Here is a 27,689-nt window from a genome sequence, read left to right on the forward strand (position 1 = left end):
GGAACGTGAGTGATTATTCAATATTAAATCATTACATAATTTGAATATCACTCCTTCTTGTTGGTAAACTGCTTACATTTCTAGGAGTCTAGACCTACACTGTCTAAAATAGTAGCCACTAGTCACATGTGGTAACTGAGTACTGCAATGTGTCCAGTGAGACTGAGGAACTGAATTTTTAATTTTCATTAATGCAAAATTTGACTTTAAAACTGATACTCAATTCAGTTTTTAGAAGGTTTATGTATGTATTAAATAACGAGTATGAGAGTTTACTTTTTCCAATGCGTATTTTATAAAATCTAAATGGAGATCAAGTATTTCCAACGACAATTTACCTTCTGAAATAAGATATTCTGTAAGTATAAAATACACAGTGGATTTTGAAGACAATATTAAAAAAAGTGAAATATTTCATTGATTTTTTAAAAAAATGTTTACATGTTGAATTGGTGTTTTAGATAGACTAAGTTAAATAATATAATATTAAAATGAATTTCCCCTGTTTGCTTAAATTCTTTAATGTGGTTACTCAAAAATTTAAAATTACCAACATGGCTCACATTATATTGGACAGTACTCCTCTAGACTCAGGACTTTCCTTATTTTTGAAATTATGAAAGTTAAATATCATGTGATCTTTTATCTTTCATTTTCCTTAACACTCGGCAAGGTCTTTTATTCTGAAGATGCAAGTCTTCAAATCTGGAAAGCTTTCTTCCATGAATTATTCCTTCCCTCTATTCCCTCTGGGTTTTTTTTTGTTTGTTTGTTTGTTTGGAACGTCAATGAGATGGATGTTGGAATTTCTGGAACTATGAACATTTTTCATCACTTCTCTTTGCACTGAGGCTGAGTTGGCCAATGCTCTTTGAAACGTACTTCCGTGACCCATTGTTGAGATGGCTGTTCAGAGTTCTTTCTGTCTAGGACCACAGTGTGTAAGCTGGTGTGCCCTTGGATTTGTCTTTTCCTGCCCTCATTTTGAAATTTTGAATTTATTTTTCCAGGCACAGCTCTCTGCTTTCCATCTTTCAGGGATTCATCAAAACTTTCATGTACCAAAGACGTATCTTTAGGCTTTTGATTTCTTTTTTTTTTAAAGTCTTCAAAAGTTAGTCAGGCTAGACCAGAAACTGTTTTCCTTCAAGGAATGTTCAGTATAACATGGGCTTTTGAACTTTAGATAGACTGCCCCATGAGAACACAAGGTCAATAGTCAATGCTTCTCAGAAGTACCCGCAATACACAGTAGGGACACAAGGTCAGAAATACCCTAATTTTTCCTTGCCTGGCCACACTGATAAACCTCAAAGCTTTAGTATGATTTTAGGTAGTTAGAATGCTCCCTGACATTTGATTTAGTATAAACCACATTTTTAGTTGCTAGCACTGAATTCACATACATGATTTCGGAATGTTGAAAAAGGATGGGGTACCTTCCCCAAGTGAAGCTGGGAAGATAGGTTTTAAACAAGAAATGCATGATATCCATCATTTTAAGCCCCTTTACACTGCTGAGATTTAACTCCATAACGACATCATTCTTCCCCAGGTATCACTTAGTCCTTGTTTTTGAGGATCCTCCCCCCACTGCACCCCACTGGAGAAGTCCAAGCTCCACAATCTTGTGACGAGATGGCTGAATCTTTTTTTTCTGACTTTGGTTTGCTGTGGTACCTGGAGGAGCTCAAAAAGGAAGAGTTCTGGAAATTTAAGGAGCTGCTCAAGCAAGAATCTCTGAAATTCAAACTCAAGCCAATCCCGTGGACCGAGCTAAAGAAGGCTTCACGAGAAAATCTGTCACAGCTGTTGAGCAAGCATTACCCAGGAAAACTGGCATGGGATGTGACCCTGAGTCTCTTTCTACTGATCAACCGGGGAGATCTCTGGACGAAGGCTCGGGACGAGATCAGACGTAAGTGTCATGAAGGGGATGCAGCGCAGGGACCCTTGGGGGAAGGTTGGTTTACTGGGAGCTCCTAATAATGAAGGTCACATTGTTATTGTGTTAGTGACCATGCCTCCATCAGTTGAGAATGTGTGTAGGTCAGTAGGACACTTGGAAATAGTAGAAGAATTGCAAGCCAACTCTGGTCATTCATGGGCCAGTGATGGACTGTGGATGAGTAGTGTTCTGAGACAAATCGTTCATCCCCATTTTTCTGTTCCAAGGTGAGTCAATGCTATTCCAGGAGATGACCTGGGACTTAGTGTCTGCACAACCAGGACTGCTGAGATGGAATTCCATGATGGTTATTGTCCATCCTTTTTTTAAAAATTTATGCAAACATTTTTTTATTGGAGTATAGTTGATTTACAATGTTGTGTTAGTTTCTCCTGTACAGCAAAGTGAATCAGTAATATATACACATATCCCCTCTTTTTTAGATTGCTTCCCCATGTAGGTCACATCCTTCTGACCAGACCTGCACAAGAGACTGGGCAGAGTCCTAAGATGAGGAAATCATTATAGAGAACATATGCCCCTGGTGCTATAGGAAGAACTTTTTATGCATAATGTCTTTTCATTCTTACCACGACTCTGAGGTTTACAAGTGAAAAAGATGCAGGTCAAACGGTGTCTCCTCATGTTAGATGACTTTTCCAAAAGGGACAGAGCTGACCCAAACCAGTTATTTTTGGCTCACTGATTGCTTGATATCCTCCTCTGGGTGGATACACCGTTTTGTCTCCCCTCAGAAAATAAGATGAGTTGAGTTGTAAATCCTGGCAAATAAAAGTGACAAAATAGGAGACAAATCACCCATTAAAGTTTTTCTCTCTTTAAATATGTTCTTAGTCATTTTTGAGTGTTTCACCTCAAACTGGAGTTCATGACCATAGAAGCTCTCCTGGCATTTCTCTATATTTTATATTTCTGCTCTCCAGATTCTCTCTCTCATGTGTTTTCATGGCTTTATTATGATTTTTTAAAATTGAAGTATAGTTGATTTATAATGTTGTGTTAGTTTCAGGTGTACAGCAAAGTGATTCAGTCATTCATATATATATATATATATATATATATATACGTACATACACATATATATATATTCTTTTTCGTATTCTTTTCTCTTATAGGTTATTACAAAATATTGAGTATAGTTTCCAGTACTATACAGTAGGTCCTTGCTGGGTATTTATTTTATACATAGCAGTGTGTATATGTTAACCCCAAACTCCTAATTTATCCCTCCCCCTCCCTGAAATCACCGACTTTTATAAACAAATCTTCCTCTGTCCCAGAGAGAGAAAGGCTCCCTAATTTCCAAGACTCTTTTCCTAGTCACACATACTTAAACAAAACTAGCAATGCCCTTTGCTCAGAAGACATGCAGAAAGGCCTCACCTACCGTAGTTCATATTTCTTCAATGCAGGGTATGGTCCTTGTCTATGTTTGTAATTTGTTTATCTCCCCTAGTGCATAGCCTTGAACATGGAAGGTACATAATAAGGGCAGGTTGAAAGAATGACAGTTCAAGGGTGCATTTCTGAAATTAAATTGCAATCAGCATGGTCTTAACAGAAATAGTCTAGACTTCATGATTTCAAGTCAGACAACTGAGACAAACACCTGACCCAAATATCTGTTCATTAACCAAATTAGCCAAGTAACATAAACTCTCAACACTTTTCTGTAAAGTAGGCATAGAATGAATCTTAATGGGTTGTTGAAGAGATGGAAGATGAAGTACCAGTGACAACTTTCTCAGCCCCGATTCCTGGGTGGCCCTCAGTAAATAAATAGTAGTGCTTATGAATTCTTGACTGGGGGGGCTAACACCCCTCTTCTAGTTTGAAACGTAATCCCCAAGTATTCACACTTTCTGTAGCCTGTAGCTCTGAGATGGGCTTCCAATCTTGATCAGGTGTTTCCACGGACATGAATTCAGATAGATTTTGGTCTTAAAAAAACTGAGTTCAGGAGCCTGGTCCCATGTGGGCATATACATCAGTCTTTGCATGTGTGTCTGAGTAAATCTGTAGAGGTCAATCTGAGTCCCAAGGATGGAGTGTATTTTTTTTTTAATAAGGGCTTTGAGTTACTGTTTATTTTCATGGCCAAGCATGTGCATACATGCATATGTTTATTTTATTTTATTTTTAAAATTTATTTACATGTATTTAATTTTTGGCTGCGTTGGGTCTCCGTTGCTGCGTGCGGGCTTTTCTCTAGTCGCGGCGAGCGAGGGCTACTCTTCATCGCGGTGCACGGGCTTCTCATTGTGGTGGCTTCTCTTGTTGTGGAGCACGGGTTCTAGGCACGTGGGCTTCAGTAGTTGTGGCACGCGGGCTCAGTAGTTGTGGCGCATGGGCTTAGTTGCTGTGTGGCATGTGGGATCTTCCCGGACCAGGGATTGAACCCGTGTCCCCTGCAATGGCAGGTGGATTCTTAACCACTGTGCCACCAGGGAAGCCCTGGAGTGCATTTTTTAATTGTCTTCTATTCTGTCCCCGTTAACTCAGATAAGCTAAACCCATATAGAAACCACATGAAGAAAAAATTCCGAGACATATGGGAAAAGGAGACCTGCCTTGAAGTTCCTGAGGATTTCTACAAAGAAACCACAAAGGATGAATATGAACAACTGAATGCTGTCTACCTTACTGCAGACAAGCCTGGAAATCCCTCACCCACTGTGATCTTGCAAGGTCCTGAAGGAGTTGGAAAAACAACGCTTTTGAGAAAAGTGATGCTGGAATGGGCGGAGGGAAACCTGTGGAGGGACAGGTTCTCATTTGTCTTCTTCCTCAAAGGCAGTGAAATGAACAGTATTACAGACACGAGCCTAGTGGAGCTCATCTCCAGGGACTGGCCTGAGTCTTCAGAGCCCATCGAAGACATTTTTTCCCAGCCAGAGAGAATCCTGTTCATCCTGGATGGCTTGGAGGAACTGAAATTTGACCTGACGCTTGACGCTGACCTGTGCGGCGACTGGGAGAAGCAACGGCCAACGCAGATTGTCCTGAGCAGTTTGCTGCACAAACAGATGCTCCCAGAATCCTCTCTGCTTATTGCCCTAGGAAAGATGGGTATGAAAAAAAATTATTTCTTGTTGTGTCAGACAAAATGCATATGTCTCCCAGGATTCTCTGAACGCCAAAGGAAGCTGTATTTCTCCCATTACTTCCGTGAGAAGAATAAATCCTCCAGAGCCTTCAGTTTTGTGAGAGAGAAGAGACCGCTGTTTGTCTTGTGCAAAAGCCCGTTTGTTTGCTGGTTGGTTTGCACTTGCTTGAAGTGGCAGCTGGAGAAAGGCGAAGACCTGGAGATTGCCTCTGAAAGCATCACTTGTTTGTATGTGTCTTTCTTGACAAATGTATTCAAAGCAGCAAGTGGGAACTGTCCACCTAAGCAGAACAGAACCCGACTACAAAGCCTGTGTACCTTGGCTGCAGAGGGAATGTGGACTCGCACGTTTCTGTTTTGCCCTGGGGATCTCAGGAGGAATGGGGTGTCTGAATCCGACACCTCGATGTGGGTGGACGTGAGACTTCTTCAGAGGAGCGGCAACTGCTTGACCTTCATCCACACGTGTGTCCAAGAATTTTGTGCCGCCCTGTTCTATCTGTTCAAACGACCCAAGGACCGGCCTCACCCAGTCATTGGAAAGGTGACCCAGTTTGTCACAGCGGCCATGAGCGAAGCCTGCTCCCATTTGTCCTGGATGGGGCTGTTCCTGTTTGCATTTTCAACTGAAAAAATAACAAACATGCTGGAGACATCTTTTGGTTTTCCACTGTCCACAGACATAAAGCAGGAAGTAACTCAAAGCCTTGAAACTTTAAGTCACTGTGACCCCGGTAAGATGGTGGTGAGTTTCCAGGAATTGTTCAATTGTTTGTTTGAGACCCAGGACCAAGAATTTGTAATCCAAGTGATGAATTTCTTCAAAGAAATTGACATTTATATTGGTACCATTGAAGAACTGACAGTATCTGCGTTCTGTCTGAAACATTGCCAGAGTTTGCAGAAATTTCACCTGTGTATAGAAAATGTCTTTACAGATGAATCTGGATCCATCTCCAAGTGAGTCCATCTATTGATTCTCTCCCTCTAACCTACACACACACCATATTTATATTTAGCTTGCTCCAACCCCCAAGGGGTATTTCATAAATCACTGTATTTTTGTACTTAAAAACATGGCTTTTGTAGTCAGAAAGACGTTGATTTGAGTTCTCGTACTGCCATTTGCTAGCCGTGTGGCCATGAACTGTGTTTCTTAAGTATTTCTGTCTGTATAATCAGGGGTAAATGTCTTCATAGGGCCAATGTCAAGTTGAAAGGTAAGCAGTTTTTATTGTTGCCAGGACTATGCTGCTTCTTTCCCCTTCCCGTAGCATTTTAGCATATCCTGGTGAATCCACTGGGAAGGGATGCTCGGAAGCTTATGCCTAGTTTCCTCTGGATTTTGCCCATGTGTCTTTTCTCTTTGCTGATTTTAGCTTGTATTCTTTCATCAGGCTCAGGCTACCAGCTCACACTTCAGCTCTCAAATACATACCCCCTTTCATGGTCTTTTTTTTTTTTAATTAAAGTATAATTCCCTGGCGGTCCAGTGGTTAAGACTCCGCACTTCCACTGCAGGGGCATGGGTTGGATCCCTGGTTGGCGAACTAAGATCCCACATGCTGCATGGCCTGGCCAAAGAGACAAAAAGTATAATTAACATACAACATTATTAGTTTCAGGTGTACTACATAATTTTCAATATTTGTATATACTGTGGAATGATCACCATAGTAACTCTAGTTAACATCTGTCACCATACATAGTTACAGAATTTTTTTTCCAGTGATGAAGACTTTTATATACACCCCAATGTTCCTAGCAGCCTTGTTTATAATAGCCAAGTTATGGAAGAAACCTAAGTGTCCATCAACAGATGAATGGATAACAAGATGTGATATTTATAGATATTGTCAGATATTTGGAATATTACTCAGCCATAAAAAAGAATGAAATCTTGTCATTTGTGACAACATGGATGGATCTGGAGGGTATTAAGCTTAGTGAAATAAATCAGAGAAAGACAAATGCTGCACCTTTTCACTTACATGTGGAATCGATTCAAGACAAAACAAATGAGCAAACATAAGAAAGCAGAAACAGTATAGATACAGAGAACAAACAGTTCCCACAGGGGAGAGGAGGATGGAGAGGGGGAGGGACAAAATAGGTAAAAGGGACAAAGAGGTATGAATTAGCCATTATGAAATAAAGAAGTCACACGGATGTAATCTACAATGCAGGGAAGAAGTCGATATTTCATCCTAACATAGTATAGTGTGTAACCTATAAAAATAGCAAAGCACTATGTTGTACACCTGACGTCCGTATCATATTGTAAATCGATTGTTGTTCAACAAACTGAAAAGAGTCATGCAGAACAGCAAGACAGAGAGATCTACTCTCTCAGAAGCTTTCAAATATGCAGTTTGGTATTATTAACTGTGGTCTTTACATCCCTGCGACTTATTTATTTTACATCTACCTGTACAGTCATGTTTTTGGACACAGTTCCTCGTTTGCTGATGGGTCACCAAATATCAACCTTTGTCCACATAACAGTTGAGTGTTGTCACCCCAAAGAGGAGGAAACAGAGGCAGAATAATGTTGAATGCTTGCCCAGTGTCACATAACCCACAAGTGTTTCAGATGGGGCTTGATCCTGGTCGCCCTGGCCTCACGGCTCACTTCTTTGACCGCCATGCATGTTGACTCAGTGCATCTGACTGCTTCTCTCCCTGTTCAGGTTTGACTGTGACTGTCAGCTTTGAGAGCCTCTGGGAATGGTGTTCTCCTGTGTTGAAAATGTATTTTTTCTGGTTTTTTACCTGCATTCTTTTTAAAATTTATTTTATTTTATTTTTATTTATTTAATTTTATTTTTTTGCCGTACGCGGGCCTCCCACTGCTGTGGCCTCTCCCGTTGCGGAGCACAGGCTCCGGACGTGCAGGCTCAGCGGCCATGGCTCATGGGCCCAGCCGCTCCGCGGCATGTGGGATCCTCCCGGACCGGGGCACGAATCCATGTCCCCTGCATCAGCAGGCGGACTCTCAACCACTGTGCCACCAGGGAAGCCCTGCATTCTTTTTTTTAAAAAAAATTTATTTTGTATTGGAGTATAGTTGATTAACAATGGTGTGTTAGTTTCAGGTGTACAGCAAAGCGATTCAATTATACATATACATGTATCTATTCTTTTTCAAATTCTTTTCCCATTTAGGTTATTACAGAATATTGAGCAGAGTTCCCTGTGCTATGCAGTAGGTTCTTATTTGTTGTCTATTTTATATACAGTAGTGTGTGTATGTCAGTCCCAAACTCCTACTTTATCCCCTCCCCACCTTTCCCCTTTGGTGACCATCAGTTTGTTTTATAAGCCTGTTGAGTCTGTTTCTGTTTGTTTTTCTGTTTCTGTTTTGTAATAAGTTCATATGTATCATTTTTTAAAGATTCTGCATATAGATGATATCATATGATATTTATCTTTCTTTGACTTACTTCACTTAGTATGATTATCTCTAGGTCCGTCCATGTGGCTGCAAATGGTATTATTTCATTCTTTTTTATGGCTGAGTAATATTCCATTGTATATATGGACCATATCTTTTTTTTTTAATATGAACAGCTTTTTAAAAAATATTTATTTATTTATTTAGGCTGTGCCAGGTCTTAGTTGTGGCACGTGGGATCTTCATTGTGGCATGTTTAGTTGTGGCATGCAGGATCTTTAGTTGCGGCCTGTGGGCTTCTTAGTTGCAGCATGTGGAGTCTTAGTTGCAGCATCAAACTCTTAGTTGTGGCATGCATGTGGGATCTAGTTCCTCGACCAGGGATCAAACCTGAGCGCCCTGCATTGGAGGTGCAGATTCTTACCCACTGGGCCACCAGGGAAGTCCCTGGACCACATCTTCTTTATCCGTTCATCTGTCAGTGGACATCTAGGTTGCTTCCACATCCTGGCTATTGTAAACATTGCTGCAATGAACACTGGGGTGCCTGTGTCCTTTTGAACCATGGTTTTCTCCAGATACATGCCCAGCAGTGGGATTGCTGGATCCCATGCTAGCTCTGTTCTTAGTTTTTTAAGGAACTAGTTGAATTGAGCTGCTGGAGAATCACGGTGTTTGTCTTCCTGTAGTACCATCGAGAAGCTCTCCCTCTGGCGGGATCTCTGCTCCGCATTTACTGCCAGCGAGAGCTTCCAGATGTTAGATTTGGACAACTGTCAGTTCGACGAGGCCTCCCTGGCGATTCTCTGCAGGACGCTGGCTCAGCCTGTCTGTAAACTCCAGAAGTTCGTGTAAGTCGGATCTTCACCTATTCTTTAAGTCAATAACAGGGCGTCATTCTTTCTACTCTGTCTTCTTTTGAAAACCCAAGCTACAATCCAGTGTTTCAAAAGAAAATGCTGAGTGCTTTCCTTGATTCAAATGTTTTACTCAGTGAGACACAAACTGTGGACAAACAGGGAGACTTTAAAACTGAATGTGGTCAAGAAGCTCAGTTCCCAGTCGCTACAGCTCAGGTTACAAAGCCTGGATGAGAAAGGACATTTTTTTTTCTGCTGTGAGTGGTCCCTAGAACTATACCTTCCTTCCCATGGCATCAGCTCACTTGTGCACAGCCAGTTAGCTGGGGAGTTGCAAGTTCATGCTGACTTGGAGAAATCTTAAGTTTGTTTAAGAAGCAGAATCGACATTTTGAGGAAATCGGTTTTACCATTGTGTTACAAGACTGCGTGTGTTTTGGTGTAGGGATGTGTTTGAACTGTGGCCTCCGTTTCCATTTCTCTGTAACAAATGTTTTAACTATAGTGACGTGTACAATAAAACTTGCTTGGGGAACCTAAGAGGGAACAGTCCTGGTGGGTGGTGATGTTTGCTGGGATGATGATGGACTCAGAATAGATGTTTCCCAGGTAACACAGGAGGAGGGTGCTGAGGACAGGTGGGAAAAGAGCCTGAGGTTCATAAAAGAGAAGAATAAGAAGAATAGCACAGAGAATAGGTAACGTGTATAGAACACTTCTTTGGCACAGAGATGGTTGCTTAATATTAACTTTCTCCTTTGTCTTTGAACCCTCATAACAATCTTGTCATCACCCTTTTACAAAACATGTACCAGAAGCACAGAGAAGCTCACAGTCCTTCTCTGATGTCCTGGTCCAAAGCGGGTTGGAAAAGAATGTCCAGACACAAGGCAGAATGTAAAGAAGACAGAATTTATTAGAGGGAAGTGTCACTACCAGAACAGCGGGCGGACTTCCCAGTAGTCTGGGAGAGTCGGGCCCGTACGTGTGCTATTGATCAGTTTTTATAGCCAGAAAACAAAGGAATGGTTGGAAGTGAAAATTTCGTTTACTGACTGGTCGAGGCACATATAGCTTCCTTCTATAGGGTGGGAGTGGGGCAGGCCAGATGCCTTTCCTTATTTGGGACAGGTCCTGTTGCCCAGGTGGGCGTCACCCAGGTGGGCTCAGGAATTTCATAACCATGGCAACAGGGTGGGGAGGGCGATTAAGAGTCCAGTAGGGGGTGTAACGCTGGAACTTTTTCAGACAGCGTCATGCTTTGTCCTTGAAGCACCATTGTCCTTGGAGCACCACATCTGATACTTTTTTTTTTTTTAGGGTAAAAAGAATGCTTTTTATTAAAGGTAGGTAGTCACGGAAAGGAGGCGTTTCTCTAGTGGAGAGACTGCATTTATGTACAGAAATACTTTTTTTTCTATGTAAATTTTTTAAATTTAATTTTTTATTTTATATTTGAGTATAGTTGATTCACAGTGTTTTGTTAGTTTCAGGTGTACAGCAAAGTCATTCAGTTATACATACATTCTTTTTCAGATTCTTTTCCCACATAGATTATTACAGAATACTGAGTAGATTTCCCTGTGCTATACAGTAGGTCCTTGTTGGTTATCTATTTTATATATAGTAGTGTGCATATGTTAATCCCAAACTCCTAATTTATCCCTCCCTCCACCCCCTTTCCCCTTTGGTAGTAACCATAAGTTTGTTTTCGAAATCTGTGGGTCTGTTTCTGTTTTGTAAATAAGTTCATTTGTATCATTTTTTAAAGATTCCACATATATTTGTCTTTCTCTGTCTGACTTACTCAGTATGACTATCTCTAGGTCCATCCATGTTGCTGCAAAAGGCATTATTTTGTTCTTTTTTATTGCTGAGTAATATTCCATTGTATATATGTAACATCTTCTTCATCCATTCCTCTTTCAATTGACATTTTGGTTGCTTCCATGACCTGGCTATTGTAAATAGTGCTGCAATGAACATTGGGGTGCATGTATCTTTTTGAATTATGGTTTTCTCTGGGTGTATGCCCAGTAGTGGGATTGCTGGGTCATATGGTAGTTCTATTTTTAGTTTTTTAAGGAACCTCCATACTGTTCTCCATAATGGCTGCACCAATTTACATTCCCACCAACAGTGCAGGAGGGTTCCTTTTTCTCCACACCCTCTCCAGCATTTATTGTTTGTAGATTTTTTGATGATGGCCATTCTGACTGGTGTAAGGTGATACCTCATTGTAGTTTTTTTTTTTATAAATTTATTTATTTATGTATTTACCTTTGGCTGTGTTGGGTCTTCGTTTCCGTGTGAGGGCCCTCCCCAGCTGTGGCGAGCGGGGGCCACTCTTCATCGCGGTGCGCTGGCCTCTCACCATCGCGGCCTCTCTCGTTGTGGAGCACAGGCTCCAGACGCGCAGGCTCAGCGGTTGTGGCTCACAGGCCCAGTTGCTCCACGGCATGCGGGATCCTCCCAGACAAGGGCTCGAACCCGCGTCCCCTGCACCGGCAGGCAGACTCTCAAACCACTGCTCCACCAGGGAAGCCTCCTCATTGTAGTTTTGATTTGCATTTCTCTAATACTTAGTGATGTTGAGCATCTTTTCATGTGTTTCTTGGCCATCTGTATGCCTTCTTTGGAGAAATGTCTATTTAGATCTTCCGCCCATTTTTTGATTGGGTGGTTTGTTTTTCTGATATTGAGCTGTACAGCTATTTGTATATTTTGCAGATTAATCCTTTGTTGGTTGCTTCGTTTACAAATATTTTCTCCCATTCTGAGGGTTGTCTTTTTGTTTATGGTTTCCTTTTCTGGGCAAAAGCTTTCAAGTTTAATTAGATCCCATTTGTTTATTTTTGTTTTCATTACTCTAGGAGGTGGAGAGATTTTTTTAAAATAATAAATTATGCCTTGAAGTCTTTTTCATGATTTCCCATCATTCGGAAAATATTCAGAATCTGAGCTTTTCCCTTCCTTCTCTCTGGTTTATCCTTCACCTGCTTCCCCATCGTATGCTGTGGTCCACGGAACTTAACTTTCTTTCAAACCCCTGACCGAGCTCATTCCTGACTCAGAATGTTTGTTCCAGCTGCTCTCCTTTCCGGTCAGTCTTTCCCTAGACTTTCACCAGGCAAGCTCTTCCAGATGCCTTCTCTGACCACCCTTCCCCCCAGTTAAGCAGCCTGGACCCCCAGCCCAGCCACTCTAGAACCTCATCCTATGTTTGATTTCAGTATCAGTTATGAAATTGCCACTCTTTTGTTGTAATTGCCTCCAAGCAGAAGGTAAGCTCTGGGTTCTGGGTCCTGGACTGTCATATTCGTGTCTATATACACCCAGCACCCTGGTATCTAGTTGGAACTTAAGTATTTGTCCAGTGAAGAGAATGAACAGGTAGTTTGGTGTGATTGCAGAGATTAAGGATTGCTCTTTGAAGTGAGAAGGTCTTGAGTTAGTAAGTAGCTCTTTCACCTGGAGCACCCTTGAAATGCCTTGCCTTTCTTTTGCTACCTACTTCCCACCTTGTACCATCTATCTCCTGTGTAGATACCATGTGGTATCAGGTTGTTACTGACAAGTGTGTGCCTCTTTTAGACACATTTGCCAATTTCTTAGCTTATTCTTGCTTCTGTGACTCATTGTTTCCAGCTGAATTCATTGTTCATCCTATGTCACTATACCAAGAGCTTTTCCAAGAGTCTCTACCGGAAGCAAATTTGAGTCAAAAGTTTGAGTAAACTTGAGTCTAAAACCATCTCCCTTGCAAGTGTATCCTTTAATGATGAGAATACATGTTGAATATTAAACCTTTTTCCCCTTGTTTCTTTGAATTCTATTGATTTTTTCTTAAATTCAGCCTTTTTTTGAACATCTTTATTGGAGTATAATTGCTTTACAATGTTGTGTTAGTTTCCGCTCTATAACAAAGTGCATCAGCTATATGTATACATATATCCCCATATCGCTCCCTCTTGCATCTCCCTCCCACCCTCTCTATCCTACCCCTCTAGGTGGTCACAAAGCACCAAGCTGATCTCCCTGTGCAGTGCAGCCGCTTCCCACTATCAGCTCTTTTAAAAAAAGATTTTTTTTGGGGGTGGGGGCACACCATGTGGCTTGTGGGATTTTAGTTCCCCAACCAGGGATAGAACCCAGGCCCTACCTCAGTGAAAGCACAGAGTCCTAACCACTGGACCGCCAGGGAATTTCCTTAAATTCAGCTTTGCAGATGTAGATTTTTTCCCAGTTTTTATCAAGGTGTAATTGACATAGAACATTGTATTCATTTTAGGGGTAATTGACATAGAACATTGTATTCATAGTAGGTGTAATTGACATAGAACATTGTATTCATTTTAGGTGTAATTGACATAGAACATTGTATACATTTTAGGGGTAATTGACATAGAACATTGTATTCATTTTAGGGGTAATTGACATAGAACGTTGTATTCATTTTAGGGGTACAATGTGATGATTTGATACATGAACATATTGCAGTGATCACCACAACAAGTTTATTTAGTTAACATGTATTGCCCTACATGTGTAGTTACAATTTTTTTTTCTTGGGATGAGAACTTTTTTTTTTTTTTTTTTTTTGCTGTGCGCGGGCCTCTCAATGTTGTGGCCTCTCCCGTTGCGTAGCACAGGCTCCGGACGCACAAGCTCAGCGGCCATGGCTCACGGGCCCAGCCGCTCCGCGGCATGTAAGATCTTCCCGGACTGGGGCACAGAACCCGTGTCCCCTGCATCGGCAGGCGGACTCTCAACCACTGCGCCACCAGGGAAGCCCGGGATGAGAACTTTTAAGATCTACTCTCTTAGGAACTTTCAAATATATAATACAGTGTTGTTAACAATAGTCACCATTAGACCCCCAGGACTTATTTATCTTATAACTGGAAGTTTATAACTTTTGACCACTTTCTACCATTTCATCCTCCCAACCCACAATCTCTGGCAACCACCCAATATTTATGTTTAGTGTCTTTCTAAGATCCCATATAGAAGTGAGATCATATAGTGTCTTTCTCTGAATTATTTCACTCGCAGATGTAGAGATTGATCATTTCCATTGTTCAGTTATAGATCATCTTCTAAAAAAAATCCTCGGTTTGGTAGTGCTTAGGTTTCTTGTTTATCCCTAATAGTCTCCAAATTTCAATATTATGGATCCCTGTGGGAATTCTGTTTAACCTAATTTCTGGCTCTCACTGGGGCCCTTTCAATCTTAGAACTGACAAATGATTAATAAAGAAAATAATTTGGGGGAAGGCTTGTGCTTAAGTTTAGGAAAACGATCAGGATTGCTTATCTCTGCTACAGTAGGGAGGTAAAACTTGAAACCATTCCTTTTAACATCAACAAGATAAACTTCAGATTTTTATAGAGTTAGGACACAAAATGTGAAGAAAAGATTAGCAAGCTTATAAAATATTTTTATATCAATGATTATTCATTGTGTCAGGTTTTTACACTAACCATTGTTTGATTCACTTACTCCATCAAGATAAGAGCTCTTTAAATCTCATGCAAAGAGATTAAATGTCACTTAGCTCTCACGATAGCACTCACCATGTCCGGCAACTATTACAGGTATTTCACAGTATTAACTCATTATATGCCTTTAATTACTTAATGAGGTGGTCAGTCTCAGTACCTCCTGGTACACACTAGAAAACCACAACCTGGGAGGATTCAGAAACATGCCCAAGGTCACACAGATGGCAAGAGGTGGAGCCAGGAGTTGAACCCATCAGCCTGGCTCCAAGGATGCATGGTTCTCAGTTCACCAACATTATAAGTTGCTGATGGTTGAGATTCTGCTCTTCTTGCTTTTTTTTTTTTTTAATTTTTATTGGCATATAGTTGATTTACAGTGTTGTATTAGTTTCAGGTGTACAGCAAAGTTAATCAGTTATGTATATACATATATCCACTTTTTTTAAAGATTCTTTTCCCATATAGGCCATTGCAGAGCATTGAGTAGAGTTCCCTGGGCCAGACAGTAGGTCCTTATTAGTTATCTGTTTTATATACAGTAGTGTGTGTGTGTGTCAGTCCCAATCTTCCCATTTATCCCTCCCCTTCTTACCCCCCTTTTTGCGCTGTTAACTTTTTCCTTAACTCTAAGGAAAGCAAAAAAACCCCAACAAACTGCGTTACTGTCAACACTTCCATTTTAGTCTGTCTCCTTTCCAAGAGGTTGCTGATCTGCACGGATGATGTAGATGGTGACAGTTATTGATTAGATGTTCACCCTTGTGATTGTTTTCCCACCGTCTGTCTGCTGACTCAACGCTTACTGCCGGCCTGGTGTCGGAGTCCACTGCAGCTGCCCGGCCTGTGAATCACGGTGTGTTCAGTGGCAAGGTGGCTCAGAGGACCTGCTGACGCCCCCATTTCTCACAGGTGTCACCGGCACATCAAGGGCCTTCCCTGTCTTTCCATGGTAGCACTTCTCCTTGTTCACTGGGCCAGCCTGTCTTATCCTGACAGTACTAACCCCCTCCCTCAAATCCCTACAAGTCCCACCCTGCTGTCCTGGGCTGCATCCATCTCTGGGCAGGAAGTGCCTTGGGTATTGTTCATACGTTTAGGGCATCACTCTGCCAGGAATTCCCTCAAGTCTTCCAGGCTGTTGTGTCCCTCACACCTATCTTTTATTTCTGGCCAATGCATAATTCACATTTTAGTGCTTGAACATGGCAGAATATTTACTTTGTTATTTCTCAAAGTCGATTAGGAGGGGAGAAGTCAGGGTACAGTTAAGTCATGACACTGAGAGCCATGCTGTGTGGCATGTATTTATAAATCATATATAAATTTTTAAAAAGTATATATATATTATACATTTAATATATGTCATTAAAAAATCAAAACCTAGGACTTCCCTGGCAGTCCAGGGGTTAAGACTTCTTCCAGTGCAGGGGGTGCGGGTGCAGGGTCCATCTCTGGTCAGGGAGCTAAGATCCCACATGCCTCATGGCCAAAAAAACAAAACATAAAAAAGAAGGAATACTGTAACAAATGTGGGATAGGGAGGGTGGGAGGGAGGGAGATGCAAGAGGGAAGAGATATGGGAACATATGTTTATATATAACTGATTCACTTTGTTATAAAGCAGAAACTAACACACAATTGTAAAGCAATTATACTTCAATAAAGATGTTAAAATAATAATAATAAACAACCTACTAAACAAATGGGTGAAAAAATATATAAGTAAATCAATAAAGTAAGTGCAAATAAAAGATAATGAAAAAAAAATGATCCACATCCAAAAAAAATCTTAAAAACAAAACCTAAAAAATCAAAGCCTGGTCATGTTCCAGGAACTATAATAAATCATGATTTCTTAACCATCATGACCCTCTCTACTTGTTTCATGAAGAATCTCCACCATTAAGTTAATTTGCCCAACCTTGCAAAATATCCAGGGGAAAAGCAAATATTCTAATGTGGTTTTCTCTATCTCAGGAGCCTGAGTCTTGAACCATGACCTATTGGGTTGGTTACAAATTTCGTTTGGGTGTTCCCGTAACATCTTACAGAAAACCTGAACGAACTTTTTGGCTGACCCAATATATTGTCTCCTTTGTATTTATTTTATTTTTTATTTTAACTTTTAAAAATTGTCTCCTTTAAAAAGAAATCCGTTTTTTTTAAACTCAGAAATTTTATTTCAGTACGAATTTCAATAGTAGATCATATGTTCAATATAAATTCAACCCAAGTTGTTACTTTCTATTTTTAGCTACTAGTAATTCTATTTATTTATTTTTTAAAATTTGTATTGGAGTATATTTGCTTTACAATGTTGTGTTAGTTTGTACCACACAGTAAAGTGAATCAGCTATATGTATACATATATCCCCTCTTTTTTGGATTTCCTTCCCATTTAGATCACCACAGAGCACTGGGTAGAGTTCCCTGTGCTATACAGCAGGTTTTTATTAGTTATCTATTTTATACATATTAGTGTATATATGTCAATCCCAATCTCCCAGTTCATCCCACCCCCACTTCCCCCCTTAGTAACCATGTTTGTTCTCTACATATCTGTCTCTATTTCTGCTTTGCAAATAGGTTAATCTGTACCATTTTTCTAGATTCCACATATAAGCGATATCATACAATATTTGTTTTTCTCTCTCTGACTGACTTCACTCTGTATGACAGTCTCTAGGTCTGTCCACATCTCTGCAACTGGCACTATTTTGTTCCTTTTCTTTTAAAAAATTTATTTATTTATTTATGGCTGCGTTGGGTCTCCGTTGTTGCGCATGGGCTGTCTCTAGTTGTGGCGAGCGGGGGCTACTCTTCTTTGCGGTGCGTGGGCTTCTCATTGTGGTGGCTTCTCTTGTTGTGGAGCACAGGCTCTAGGCAAGTGGGCTTCAGTAGTTGTGGTGCACAGGCTCAGTAGTTGTGTTGCCCTGGCTTAGTTGCTCCACGGCATGTGGGATCTTCCCGGACCAGGGCTCGAACTCATGTCTCCTGCATTGGCAGGTGGATTCTTAACCACTGCGCCACCAGGGAAGTCCCCTATTTTGTTCCTTTTCCTTTTTTTTTTTTTTTTTTGCGTTATGCGGGCCTCTCACTGTTGTGGCCTCTCCCGTTGTGGAGCACAGGCTCCGGACGCGCAGGCTCAGCAGCCATGGCTCATGGGCCCAGCCGCTCTGTGGCATGTGGGATCTTTCTGGACCGGGGCACGAACCCGTGTTCCCCTGCATCGGCAGGCGGACTCTCAACCACTGCACCACCAGGGAAGCCCTTTTGTTCCTTTTTATGGCTGAGGAATATCCCATTGTATATATGTGCCACATCTTCTTTATCCATTCCTCTGTTGATGGACATCTTATAGAAAACCCAAGCAAACTTTGTGGCCGACCCAATATATTGCCTCCTTTTTATTTATTTTAGCTTTTAAAAATTGTCTCCTTTTAAAAACAACCTCAGTTTCTAAACAGGAGTGGAGCCTTTCCTTGGGGAAGAGTCTGGCTTGGCACACAGTAATTTGAATATGTGTGTCTCTGTTGGATGGGAAGCACCGAGCCAGGCCTGGGATGCAAGGAGGTCCACACATGGTATTTCTCCCCTCATGGTGCTTAGAGGTTAATATGGGGTAAGTTTGATTCTCTTCCCTTATAGCATCTGTGGTAGTATTCAGAAGTGGAAGGACTTCGCAGAAACAGGCACCATCTCATCTGGCGTCTGAAGATCCCGGAGAGAATTTATAGGCAGCAGTAACCAGATATCCAAAAAAAAAATTTTGGGAGCCTAAGCATGGAAAGTAGGAAGAACTGTGCAACAGGTATTTTGCTCTGTGCTTGGACTTCATTGCATGAGTTACCGTATTTCCTCATCTTTTGCAGGTATAACTTTGCTTCGAACCTTGCAAATAGCCTATACTTCTTTAAGGCCATTCTTCATAACCCTCATTTGAAATACCTGAACCTCTATGGCACTGGCCTCTCCTATATGGACGTCAGGCAGCTGTGTGAGACGCTGAAACACCCAGTGTGTAACATAGAAGCACTGCTGTAAGTCTCGGGGTTGTCCACGATGTATTTTTTTCCGGTGTGAGCTTTGCAGTTCGAATATGCCCATTTTCTTCCGTGTCTTCGTCTCTTACTTATTTCTCCACTTCCACCTCAATATCGGTAGACCTCCTAGTAAGATGAGGATGGATGGATTCTAAAGGACAAGGCTTCCTCTCAGGTCTGTCCCGTCTTTCCTTTCTCTGGTACTCACTTGAATGACTCCTCATGGACACCTTATCTGATTCTCCTTGGCTCTGCTCTCAACCGACCATACCAAAACCGTAACTCCAATTTCTTTTTCCTGAAGATAGTCAGAGAAGCTTAAAATGAGAAAGTTTACGGATGATCACAAGTGTGATCTTGTAACTGCCAGATGAGAACGTTGAGGCTGGATGGAAAGTGATTTGCCCAAAGTCATTTCTTCATCTTGAAAATGATCTGGGATGCCCTTAGCGTCACTGGGTGATTTCTTAAACAGGCTCAATCCGTTTTTCAGCAGGAAGAACAAAAGGGAGTAACAGAAGTAGCAATAAACAAAAACAACTCATTAAACCGACCAAGAGAATACACTGTTCTCTCCACCAGTAATATGATAATCACATACACTTGGTTAATTTCACCTGTCAAGATTCATCAGGAGAGACAGGGTCCATGAATAAGAGTTGTTTGAACATACAGGCTTGCTATTGACCCTATCTAGCATTCTAGCTGTTTCCGTATCATAACAATTCTTTTCTTCTACACTAGCTCTCTCTACTCAGGGGGCACTTACAAAATTCCTTAGTATTGGCCCTGTTTCACATTATGCCATTGGCATAGAGTGTTTCATTTTACATGGTTAGCATAAGACTTGGGTAACAGATCTAGGAAACCAGGAGTCAGTTGTACACAGCTTATAGGTAGAATCTTTGCTTCTTTGGGGCAGACCAACTGTGCTCTTGCCTTCAGTTTGGTATTTTGGGAGTGGGAAGTCCTCAAAATCAGGTTCTCTCCAGCCCAATAATTCTCAACAGAGGATAGTTTCATCCTCTGTTAGGAGGTGTCCATATCTAGAGACTTTTTTTTTTTCATAGCAAGGAAGATTTCATTTAAGATGATCGCGGGACTTCCCTGGTGGTCCAGTGGTTGAGACTTCACCTTCCAATGCGGGGGGTGTGGGTTCGATCCCTAGTTGGGGAACTAAGATCCCACATGCCTTGCTCCAAAAAGCCAAAAAACATAAAAAATAGGGGCAATATTGTAACAGAGTCAATAAAGACTTTAAAGATGGTTCACATCAAAAAAAATTTTTTTAATTAAAAAAAAGATTTTGCTGTAGGAAGGAGTTAAGACTATTGCAATAGGAAAGAAAGTTGAACTCACTCTGCTCACACAGAAGAGGGGTGAGCTAATGGAAAAAGCACTTTAGGGAGGAGGTTGTTCTAAATGATTAAGTCACTAGTGTTTGTGAATTGTGGAGACAGTTTTGATGGTCATGATTACATGGGAAGGATGCTCTAGACATCTGGTGGGTAGGGGTCAGGGATGCTGTTCAACATCCTACAACATACAGGAAGCCCCCACAATAAGGAATGATCTAGCCCGCAGTGTCAACAGTGCTGAGGTTGAGAAACCTGCTCTAGCCCATGAGATGTTCTTTTAAGCTGCATTAAGGCTCAGACCAGGGTTTCTCAACCTTATCACTACTGATGATAAATAATCAGGTAATCAGACTTATTGAGGTCCAGATCATTCCTTGCTGTGCGGCTGTCCACAACACTGTTGAGAAGCACGGGCTCAGACGTTTTCCTAACTTACTGCTTTCCTAAAGCAATAAGGGATCCGTGAGGAAAGTCATATAATTACATCCGTGCTTTCACAAAGTCTGGAGCTGGCGGGTGCGGGATTAGGAGCCAGGATGTGGTCCAGGGTCGGTTGTGCATACGCCATTCCACCACATGTGTCTCTCGTGTAGGTTGGGAAAATGTGACATCACGGACGAAGCCTGTGAAGACATCGCCTCTGTTCTCGTCCATAACAAGAAGCTGAAGCTTCTCTCCTTGGTAGATAATCCCCTGAAGGACGAAGGAGTGAGGGTGTTGTGTGACGCCCTGAAGGATCCAGCCTGTGCCCTGGAGGCACTGCTGTGAGTCAGCGTGGGGGAGGGGAGGCCTGGGGGAGGGGGCAGACGGCAGAGCATGCCCATGGACCCTGAACGGTCCAGCAAAATGGAGCAGATACAAATATTTGCCCCCCAGAGGAGCCACGAGGTTGAATTCAAGAGATGTAAGACTAGCCCTTAGACGCCTGGCATCTAATTTGGAGCCCAGTAAATCTTGGTGATCATGAAGAAGGATGATGTCTCTGTAGGTGTACTGGGGGCTGGGGAGAGGGATAGTATAAATAATGAAGAAAAAGGAATTCATTTGATTACTTGCCGGTGTGGGGTTGCATAGGTTCTAGGTTATCGCTGGGAACAACGTCTCCACTTCTTTCTTGTTGCTAAGATATAAAACAAACTGCTTCCTTGTTAGGGGCAAGAGAAAGGCTTTTCTATTTACCCAGTGAGGCCACAGGAGAAACTCAGTGCTAAATAAAAAAATGCCTTAAAGTAGGGTACAGGTGCAAGAACACCCAAGTCTATGGAAGCGAATAAGTCGTCTAGAAACAAAACTTTTCTTTGTGTGTATGTGCATGCACAGGTGTGTATGTGTATATAGACCTGTGTATTACATACCCACCCAAAGTGGTATTTACCGTAGAAGGTGAAAATATTATTACTCAGATGACTTTTTAGACTGTAAGGGAAAATCCAAACTAAAATAAGGTCCAGGAACATTAACCATTAAAACCAAACTATTAAAAAAATAAGGAACAAACTCTGCACTATAAAGATTAGACCAAAAAATCTTTAGCAGTACAAAAGAAATGACATATTGGAAGAGGAAAGGATTTGGCTATTAAATCCTGTGTGATATTATACAATAAGTAGAATTAAAGTGTATTCAACAACTGGTCACTTAACGGGGCTGTGTTTATCTAAGAGTTCTTCAAAATACATCATTTAAATTTTTTGTTGTTTTTAAACTTGAATCTTTATTCCTTAAAAATGAAAGACTACTAAAGATGCAAGAAAGTCACTAGTAATTTTAAAAGAAAAAAATGTTCGACCCATTTTTTTAAACTTTATTTTGAACTAGTTTCAAAATAAAAACTAGACTTGCAGAAAAGTTGGAAAAATAGCACAAAAATTCTCTTATAGCCCTTACCCCAATCCACTAATGTTCAACCTATTTTTAGTAGTTAATATTTTTAATATTTAAATGTTTAATACCCTTTTAAACAAAAGCACAAATTTAAAAAATATATCCCACTTGGCCAGAATTCTGCAAAATGGGCAAATTTATAGTATGATCGAAAGCACTAAGTTTTTTTTGCAAAGTAGGTTGCCTAATAAGTCAAGAAACAAATGAAAAGTCTATTTAATAATAAACCTCAGAACTTCCAAAAATTTTTGATGCAAGGTGTTAATTCCGTGTAACTTAAAATGGCAGAAAGTATAAAAATACAAATGCAGAGATTCAGGAAATGTATAATTGTAGGGTCATGGAACCATCAGAGATTATATTATGTAACCATTAAAGTCTTAATTTTTTTAAATGTTAGAGAAAGCATATTTCATCAAAAAAAGTAGGAATCAGTTGCTTATTGTCTGATTTCAAAAATTCAAAAACTGAAAGGGAAAACCCACCATGAGTGAGTAGTGTTTGCTAATCAAAGAATTGAGTATACTTCCTGCCAAAGGTGACATTCTGAGATGCCCCTGAAGGGGCCAGGGAGGTAACGGGAGTCGGTGGGTGGATGGGGGAGCTGGTGGAGTGAGGTGAACTGGACCGTGCCTGCCCCACCCAAGGTGGGTTCCTGATCCTTTCCACCTGTTATTTGCCACGTAACCATCTGCTGTGGAGTCCCAGGTATCTGGCTTGTGTGTGATAGTTAGAAGTGTAGAATTCCGCATGAAATGTCAGCTAAACCAACTCTATTCAGAGGTCATATTCAGTCTTGATCTGCCCGGTTGCAACTTGTATCATATGCCTCCCTCTATTTTCTAAATTCCCAATAGTGAGTAGACAAGAACTCATAACCACAAATTTTTTTAAATAACATTTTTAAAGAAGAATGTGAAATAGGATGTTGTCCAGCTATTATAAATAATAAGCACACTGTGTCACAGAGAAGGGATGATTTTGTCCAAGTTCATCCAGCTGGTGGTGATCTGACTTGGAACTGGGATCCGAGATTCCGTTCCCCAGTTTGGGACCCTGTAGTCCACATCCTTCTGTATTTCCACACCTGCTGCACATTTTAATCCTCCTGTTTTTTCTAAGTGACCACGAAGTACAAGAAAGTTTTTACATGGAGTTTCATGAAAATATGACTCTATAGAGCTTAAGTAGGTTGACGGATGAAGTATGTGTGTCTTTGCAGATTGACGTACTGTTGCCTCACCTCTGTAGCCTGCGACTACATCTCCCAAGTCCTTCTGTGCAACAAATCCCTGTCTTTTCTCGATCTGGGGTTGAATTTCCTGGAAGATGATGGAGTGATAATGCTATGTGAATCACTGAAACACCCGAACTGCAACCTAGAGGAGTTGTGGTAGGTCTGGCTGTGATTTGCTTGAATGTCAGCATTTCCTTTTCGGCTGTTGGCATCCTGGGAAGGAAACAGGAAGGGGGGAAAAGCATGGAGTCTGCTGAAGGAAAAAAAAACAAAACTAGGCTACATGTTTACCCCACGTGATATCTCTGGGGCTCGCTGATGGGTGTGTGTCTTGACTCTAGGGCTTGTCAGGACTCGGTAGGGTCTGCTCCTCTGGAGTTGGGTCTCTGTCCTTGGAAGGACCGGAAATGGAGTCCCAAGTGCCCTAAACTAGCTGTGTGAACTTGTGAGGGTTCCTCACCTCTCCCCAAGTGTAACATGAGGATAATTATATTTCCCACCTCAAAAGATGGAGGTGGGGTGGTGGGATGAACTGGGAGATCGGCATTGACATATATACACTCCTATGTAGAAAATAGATAACTGATGAGAACCTGCTGTATAGCACAGGGAACTCCACTTCTCTGTACAGTAAAAACTAACACTGTAAAACAACTATACCTCAATTAAAAAACAAAGATGGAGGCGACCACTGGGAATAATGCACGTAAAGTACTATCATCGCTGGCTGGCCCATCGGAGCACACAGTGAACGGCACAGCCTGAGGATCAGTCGTTCCTTTTACCGGGCAGATGAGGTAAATCGGTAAACGAAACCCTTTGTCGTCCCTGTTTCCACGGAGTGGCGTGCACACACATAGATACACATACACCCACGTGCAGGCACACACCTGTGAGTGTGAAGTTGCCAGTATGTGTGCATATCTGCATCTATCGTGGTTTCTCAATCAGCACTATTGACTATTTTAAATTAATTTTTATTGGAGGAGAGTTGATGTACAATGTGGTGCTGGTTTCTGCTGTGCAGCAAAGTGGATCAGTGACACATATATCCGCTCTTTTTTATATTCTGTTCCCACAGAGGTCATTACAGAGTATTGAGTAGAAGTCCTGTGCTAGACAGTAGGTCCTTATTAGTTATCTAGTTTATATATAGTAGTGTGTACAGGTCAATCCCAATCTCCCAATTTATCCCTCACCCCTCTTTTCCCCCTGGTAACCATAAATTTGTTTTCTGCAACTGTAACCCTATTTCTGTTTTGTAGATAAGTTCATTTATACCCTTTTTTTAGATTCCACATATAAGCGATATCATATGCTATTTGTCTTTCTCTGACTTACTTCACTCAGTAGGACAATCTCTAGGTCCATCCATGTTGCTGCAATGAACATAGGGTTGCACGCATCTTTTTGAGCTATGGTTTTCGCCAGATATAAGCCCAGGAGTGAGACTGCTGGGTCATATGGAAGCTCTATGTCACGAGCTTGGGGGCAGGAGATACATAGGAGATATAATATGAAATACTCAGTGAAGTCCTCAGCGTGGTGACATTTGTACAGAGACTTGGAGGGAGTAAGGGGGCAGCCCTGCTGGTATTTGGACCAAGAGTATGACAGGCAGCAAGAACAGAGGCCCCAGGGGGAGAGACCAGGCAGCACAGGAGAGACAGGAGAACTGCAGGGAGCCTGGGCAGAGTGAAGAAAGTGGAGAAGTGGAGACGTTGTTTCATCTCTACCATCATCATCATCTTAGGAGTACATGAGTATTTCTACCTTTACAGGAATAAGTGAACATAAGTGAAGCCATTCCAGATTGGACCTCATGATCGTGTATATTTGTGTGTATATGGACCTCATGATCGTATATATCTGTGTGTATATGGACCTCATGATCGTATATATTTGTGTGTATAGGAGAATTTTGTGTATTTTTTTTTCTCCAGGTTGGTGGGCTGTTGCTTCACTTCTGTTTGCTGTGTGGACCTCGCTGCTGTTCTTATTCACAGTGAGAAACTAAAAACCCTGAAACTAGGGAACAATAAGATATATGATGCTGGTGTCAAACAGTTATGTGAAGCTTTGAAGCATCCTAAGTGTAAATTAGAGACTCTTGGGTGAGTGTCCAGTGATGTTGGGAAAGCTTACCTACTTCAAGAAGAGGAAAAGCTAGAGGATTAAAGGGATGAAGGGGAAGCATGTTTGAAAACAAGTGTGTCTGGAACAATCTGATAAGTAAAATGCCAGCCGTGAAACCAGGGTTTGCTCACGCCTGGCACGGCTGATATCTGGGGCTGGGTGGTTCTTTGCTGTGTGGGGAAGCGGGCTGTTCTGTGCATTGTGGGATGTTTAGCTGCATCTCTGGCCTCTCTCCACCCATGAGATGCTAGTAGCACTCCTCGTGTGTGTCAGATGTCTCCAGACACTGCCACATGTGCCCCCGTGGAGGAGGACGTGTCTAGATGGCAAAGTCTCCTCTCAGAGGCGTGGAATCCGCATTTCGAGGTGGTGTTTCCCCGTGCAGGTTGGAGATGTGTGAACTCACCTCTGCCTGTTGTGAGGACCTGGCCTTGGCTTTCACTCTCTGCAAATCACTGAGGTGCATGAACTTGGAATGGCTTAGCATGGACCGTGATGGGGCGGTGGTGCTGTGTGAAGCCTTGATCAGGCTGGAATGTGGCCTGCAGACGCTTGGGTGAGTGGACGCTGTTTCCCCCGGTGGTGAGTGACCTCAGAGGGAGGTTAGACTGCCGTGGGTTTGCCCCGCATGGGCATGGTTCACATTTGGGCTGGAGATTTCTTTGCTATGCGGAGCTGTCCTGTGCATCACAGGAGGTTGGGTAGCATCTCTGGTCGCTGCCCACACGTTCCATTCCCCGGGACACCTCCCTCCAGTCATGATGAGCAAAAATGGAAACTTCAGGGACTTCCCTGGTGGTCTAGTGGTTAGGACTCTGCATTTTCGCCGCTGTGGCCCTGCTTCAATCCCTGGTTGGGGAACCGAGATCCTGCAAGCCACGTGGCCAATAAAAACAAAACAAAACCAAAAACTTCAAAATTGCGGAGAGACAAGATTTTAATTGTTCAATCAAAAGAGAGAGATTGTGCAGTATGATAGAGGTGTTAGTTAACGCTGTGGTGATAATCATTTTGCAATAGGTAGACGTATCAAACCAATGCATTGCACACCTTAACCTAACACAATGTTGTATGTCAATTATATCTCAATGAAATTTTAATTAACTAACTTTTAAAAAGAATGCCTATCACATCTATTCCCTGAAAATTTTTTAAAGGTTCCTGGCATTGTCAAATGTCCCCCGAGAGGCAAAATCACCCCCAGGCAAGAATGATGGCTTTCCTGTAAACACCATCTCCTATTTACCTTGCCCACAAAGACGTAACCCCAACTCAGAGCTGGAAGGGGTTCCGTAAAGGACCGAGCGGAGTCTTGACCCAGAAGTACATTTCCTCAAGAGTAGCAGTTAATATTGTTTGGAACATTATGTTTGCATTTAGAGCGTGTGTAGTTGATGTCTGTAGAATGAATATGTGAATGCCTTCCATTTGCCCCAACCCCGATGACCTGCAGAGGATAAACAAAACGGTTCACATTCCTCTTCCTCACTTTCCTAGTCTCTAGGAAAGTTTCGTGCATTCTTTGCACAGTCAGTACAACTCTCCCAGCCGTTTCTAGGAAAGAGTGGAGAGGAAGTAGCCACTGGGGTGTAGAGAGGCCAACCATCATGGGTCAAGTCAAGAAAACTCTTTTTTTTTTTTTTTTGTATTTTCCCAGCCTGAATAAATCTTCCTATGATGAGGAAATTCAGATGCTGCTGACAGAGGTAGAAGAGACGAACCCCCAGCTGACCATTTCACACAGTCTCTGGACTGATTACGAGCACAGGATCAGGGGTGTGATTGGCTGACAGGGAAGGTCCTGAAGTAATCGTCTCACAAAGGCTTCCCCTTGGTCGCAATGGGCGTTTCTCCTCCTGACACACCCTGTCCTGTAAATTGTTCGCCAGGGCAGTGGGGACTGTAATTTCAGAGCTCTTCCTTCACAGTATTCTAGCAATATGATTGTGGGATGTGCTGTCTGTGCCTAAGTCCTCTATGCCCCATCTTGAAAGTTCCCATCCTGCCTCACAATGTTTAGAAGAACAAATACATTAAATGGGTAAACACTTGGGAAAGCATGACTTTATTTTCTTACCGGACGTCTTGGGATGTAGGAACTTGGATTTGAAGGAAGCACAATCCTCTGACACTTCGGACGTAGAACTGCTGCTAGAATGTATCTATAGATTTTAGAATTTATTCACTACATGTAACA

The 27,689-nt window shown here is 41.8% G+C and overlaps 1 protein-coding gene across 1 annotated transcript; it reads left to right on the forward strand.

Annotated features, from left to right (window-relative positions):
• Positions 1-1,638: 1,638 nt before the first annotated feature.
• NLRP9 (NLR family pyrin domain containing 9) lies at positions 1,639-27,553 on the forward strand. Its single transcript, XM_004283331.3, has 9 exons — positions 1,639-1,918; positions 4,472-6,035; positions 9,159-9,320; positions 18,707-18,874; positions 20,829-20,999; positions 23,342-23,512; positions 25,300-25,470; positions 25,878-26,048; positions 27,150-27,553. The coding sequence occupies exons 1-9, from the start codon at positions 1,639-1,641 to the stop codon at positions 27,280-27,282; spliced, it is 2,991 nt and encodes a 996-aa protein (XP_004283379.2). The 3' UTR covers positions 27,283-27,553.
• The last annotated feature ends 136 nt before the right edge of the window (positions 27,554-27,689 follow it).

This window comes from Orcinus orca, chromosome 20 (assembly GCF_937001465.1).
Source record: "Orcinus orca chromosome 20, mOrcOrc1.1, whole genome shotgun sequence".
Taxonomy (NCBI): Eukaryota; Metazoa; Chordata; class Mammalia; order Artiodactyla; family Delphinidae; genus Orcinus; species Orcinus orca.

Bases quoted from the DNA above. Each gene is read 5' to 3' on its own strand.
- NLRP9 (XM_004283331.3), top strand. From the start codon at position 1,639: ATGGCTGAATCTTTTTTTTCTGACTTTGGTTTGCTGTGGTACCTGGAG. The intron at 1,919-4,471 runs GTAAGTGTCATG...CCGTTAACTCAG, and splicing joins GGCTCGGGACGAGATCAGAC to ATAAGCTAAACCCATATAGA. The intron at 6,036-9,158 runs GTGAGTCCATCT...GTCTTCCTGTAG, and splicing joins GAATCTGGATCCATCTCCAA to TACCATCGAGAAGCTCTCCC.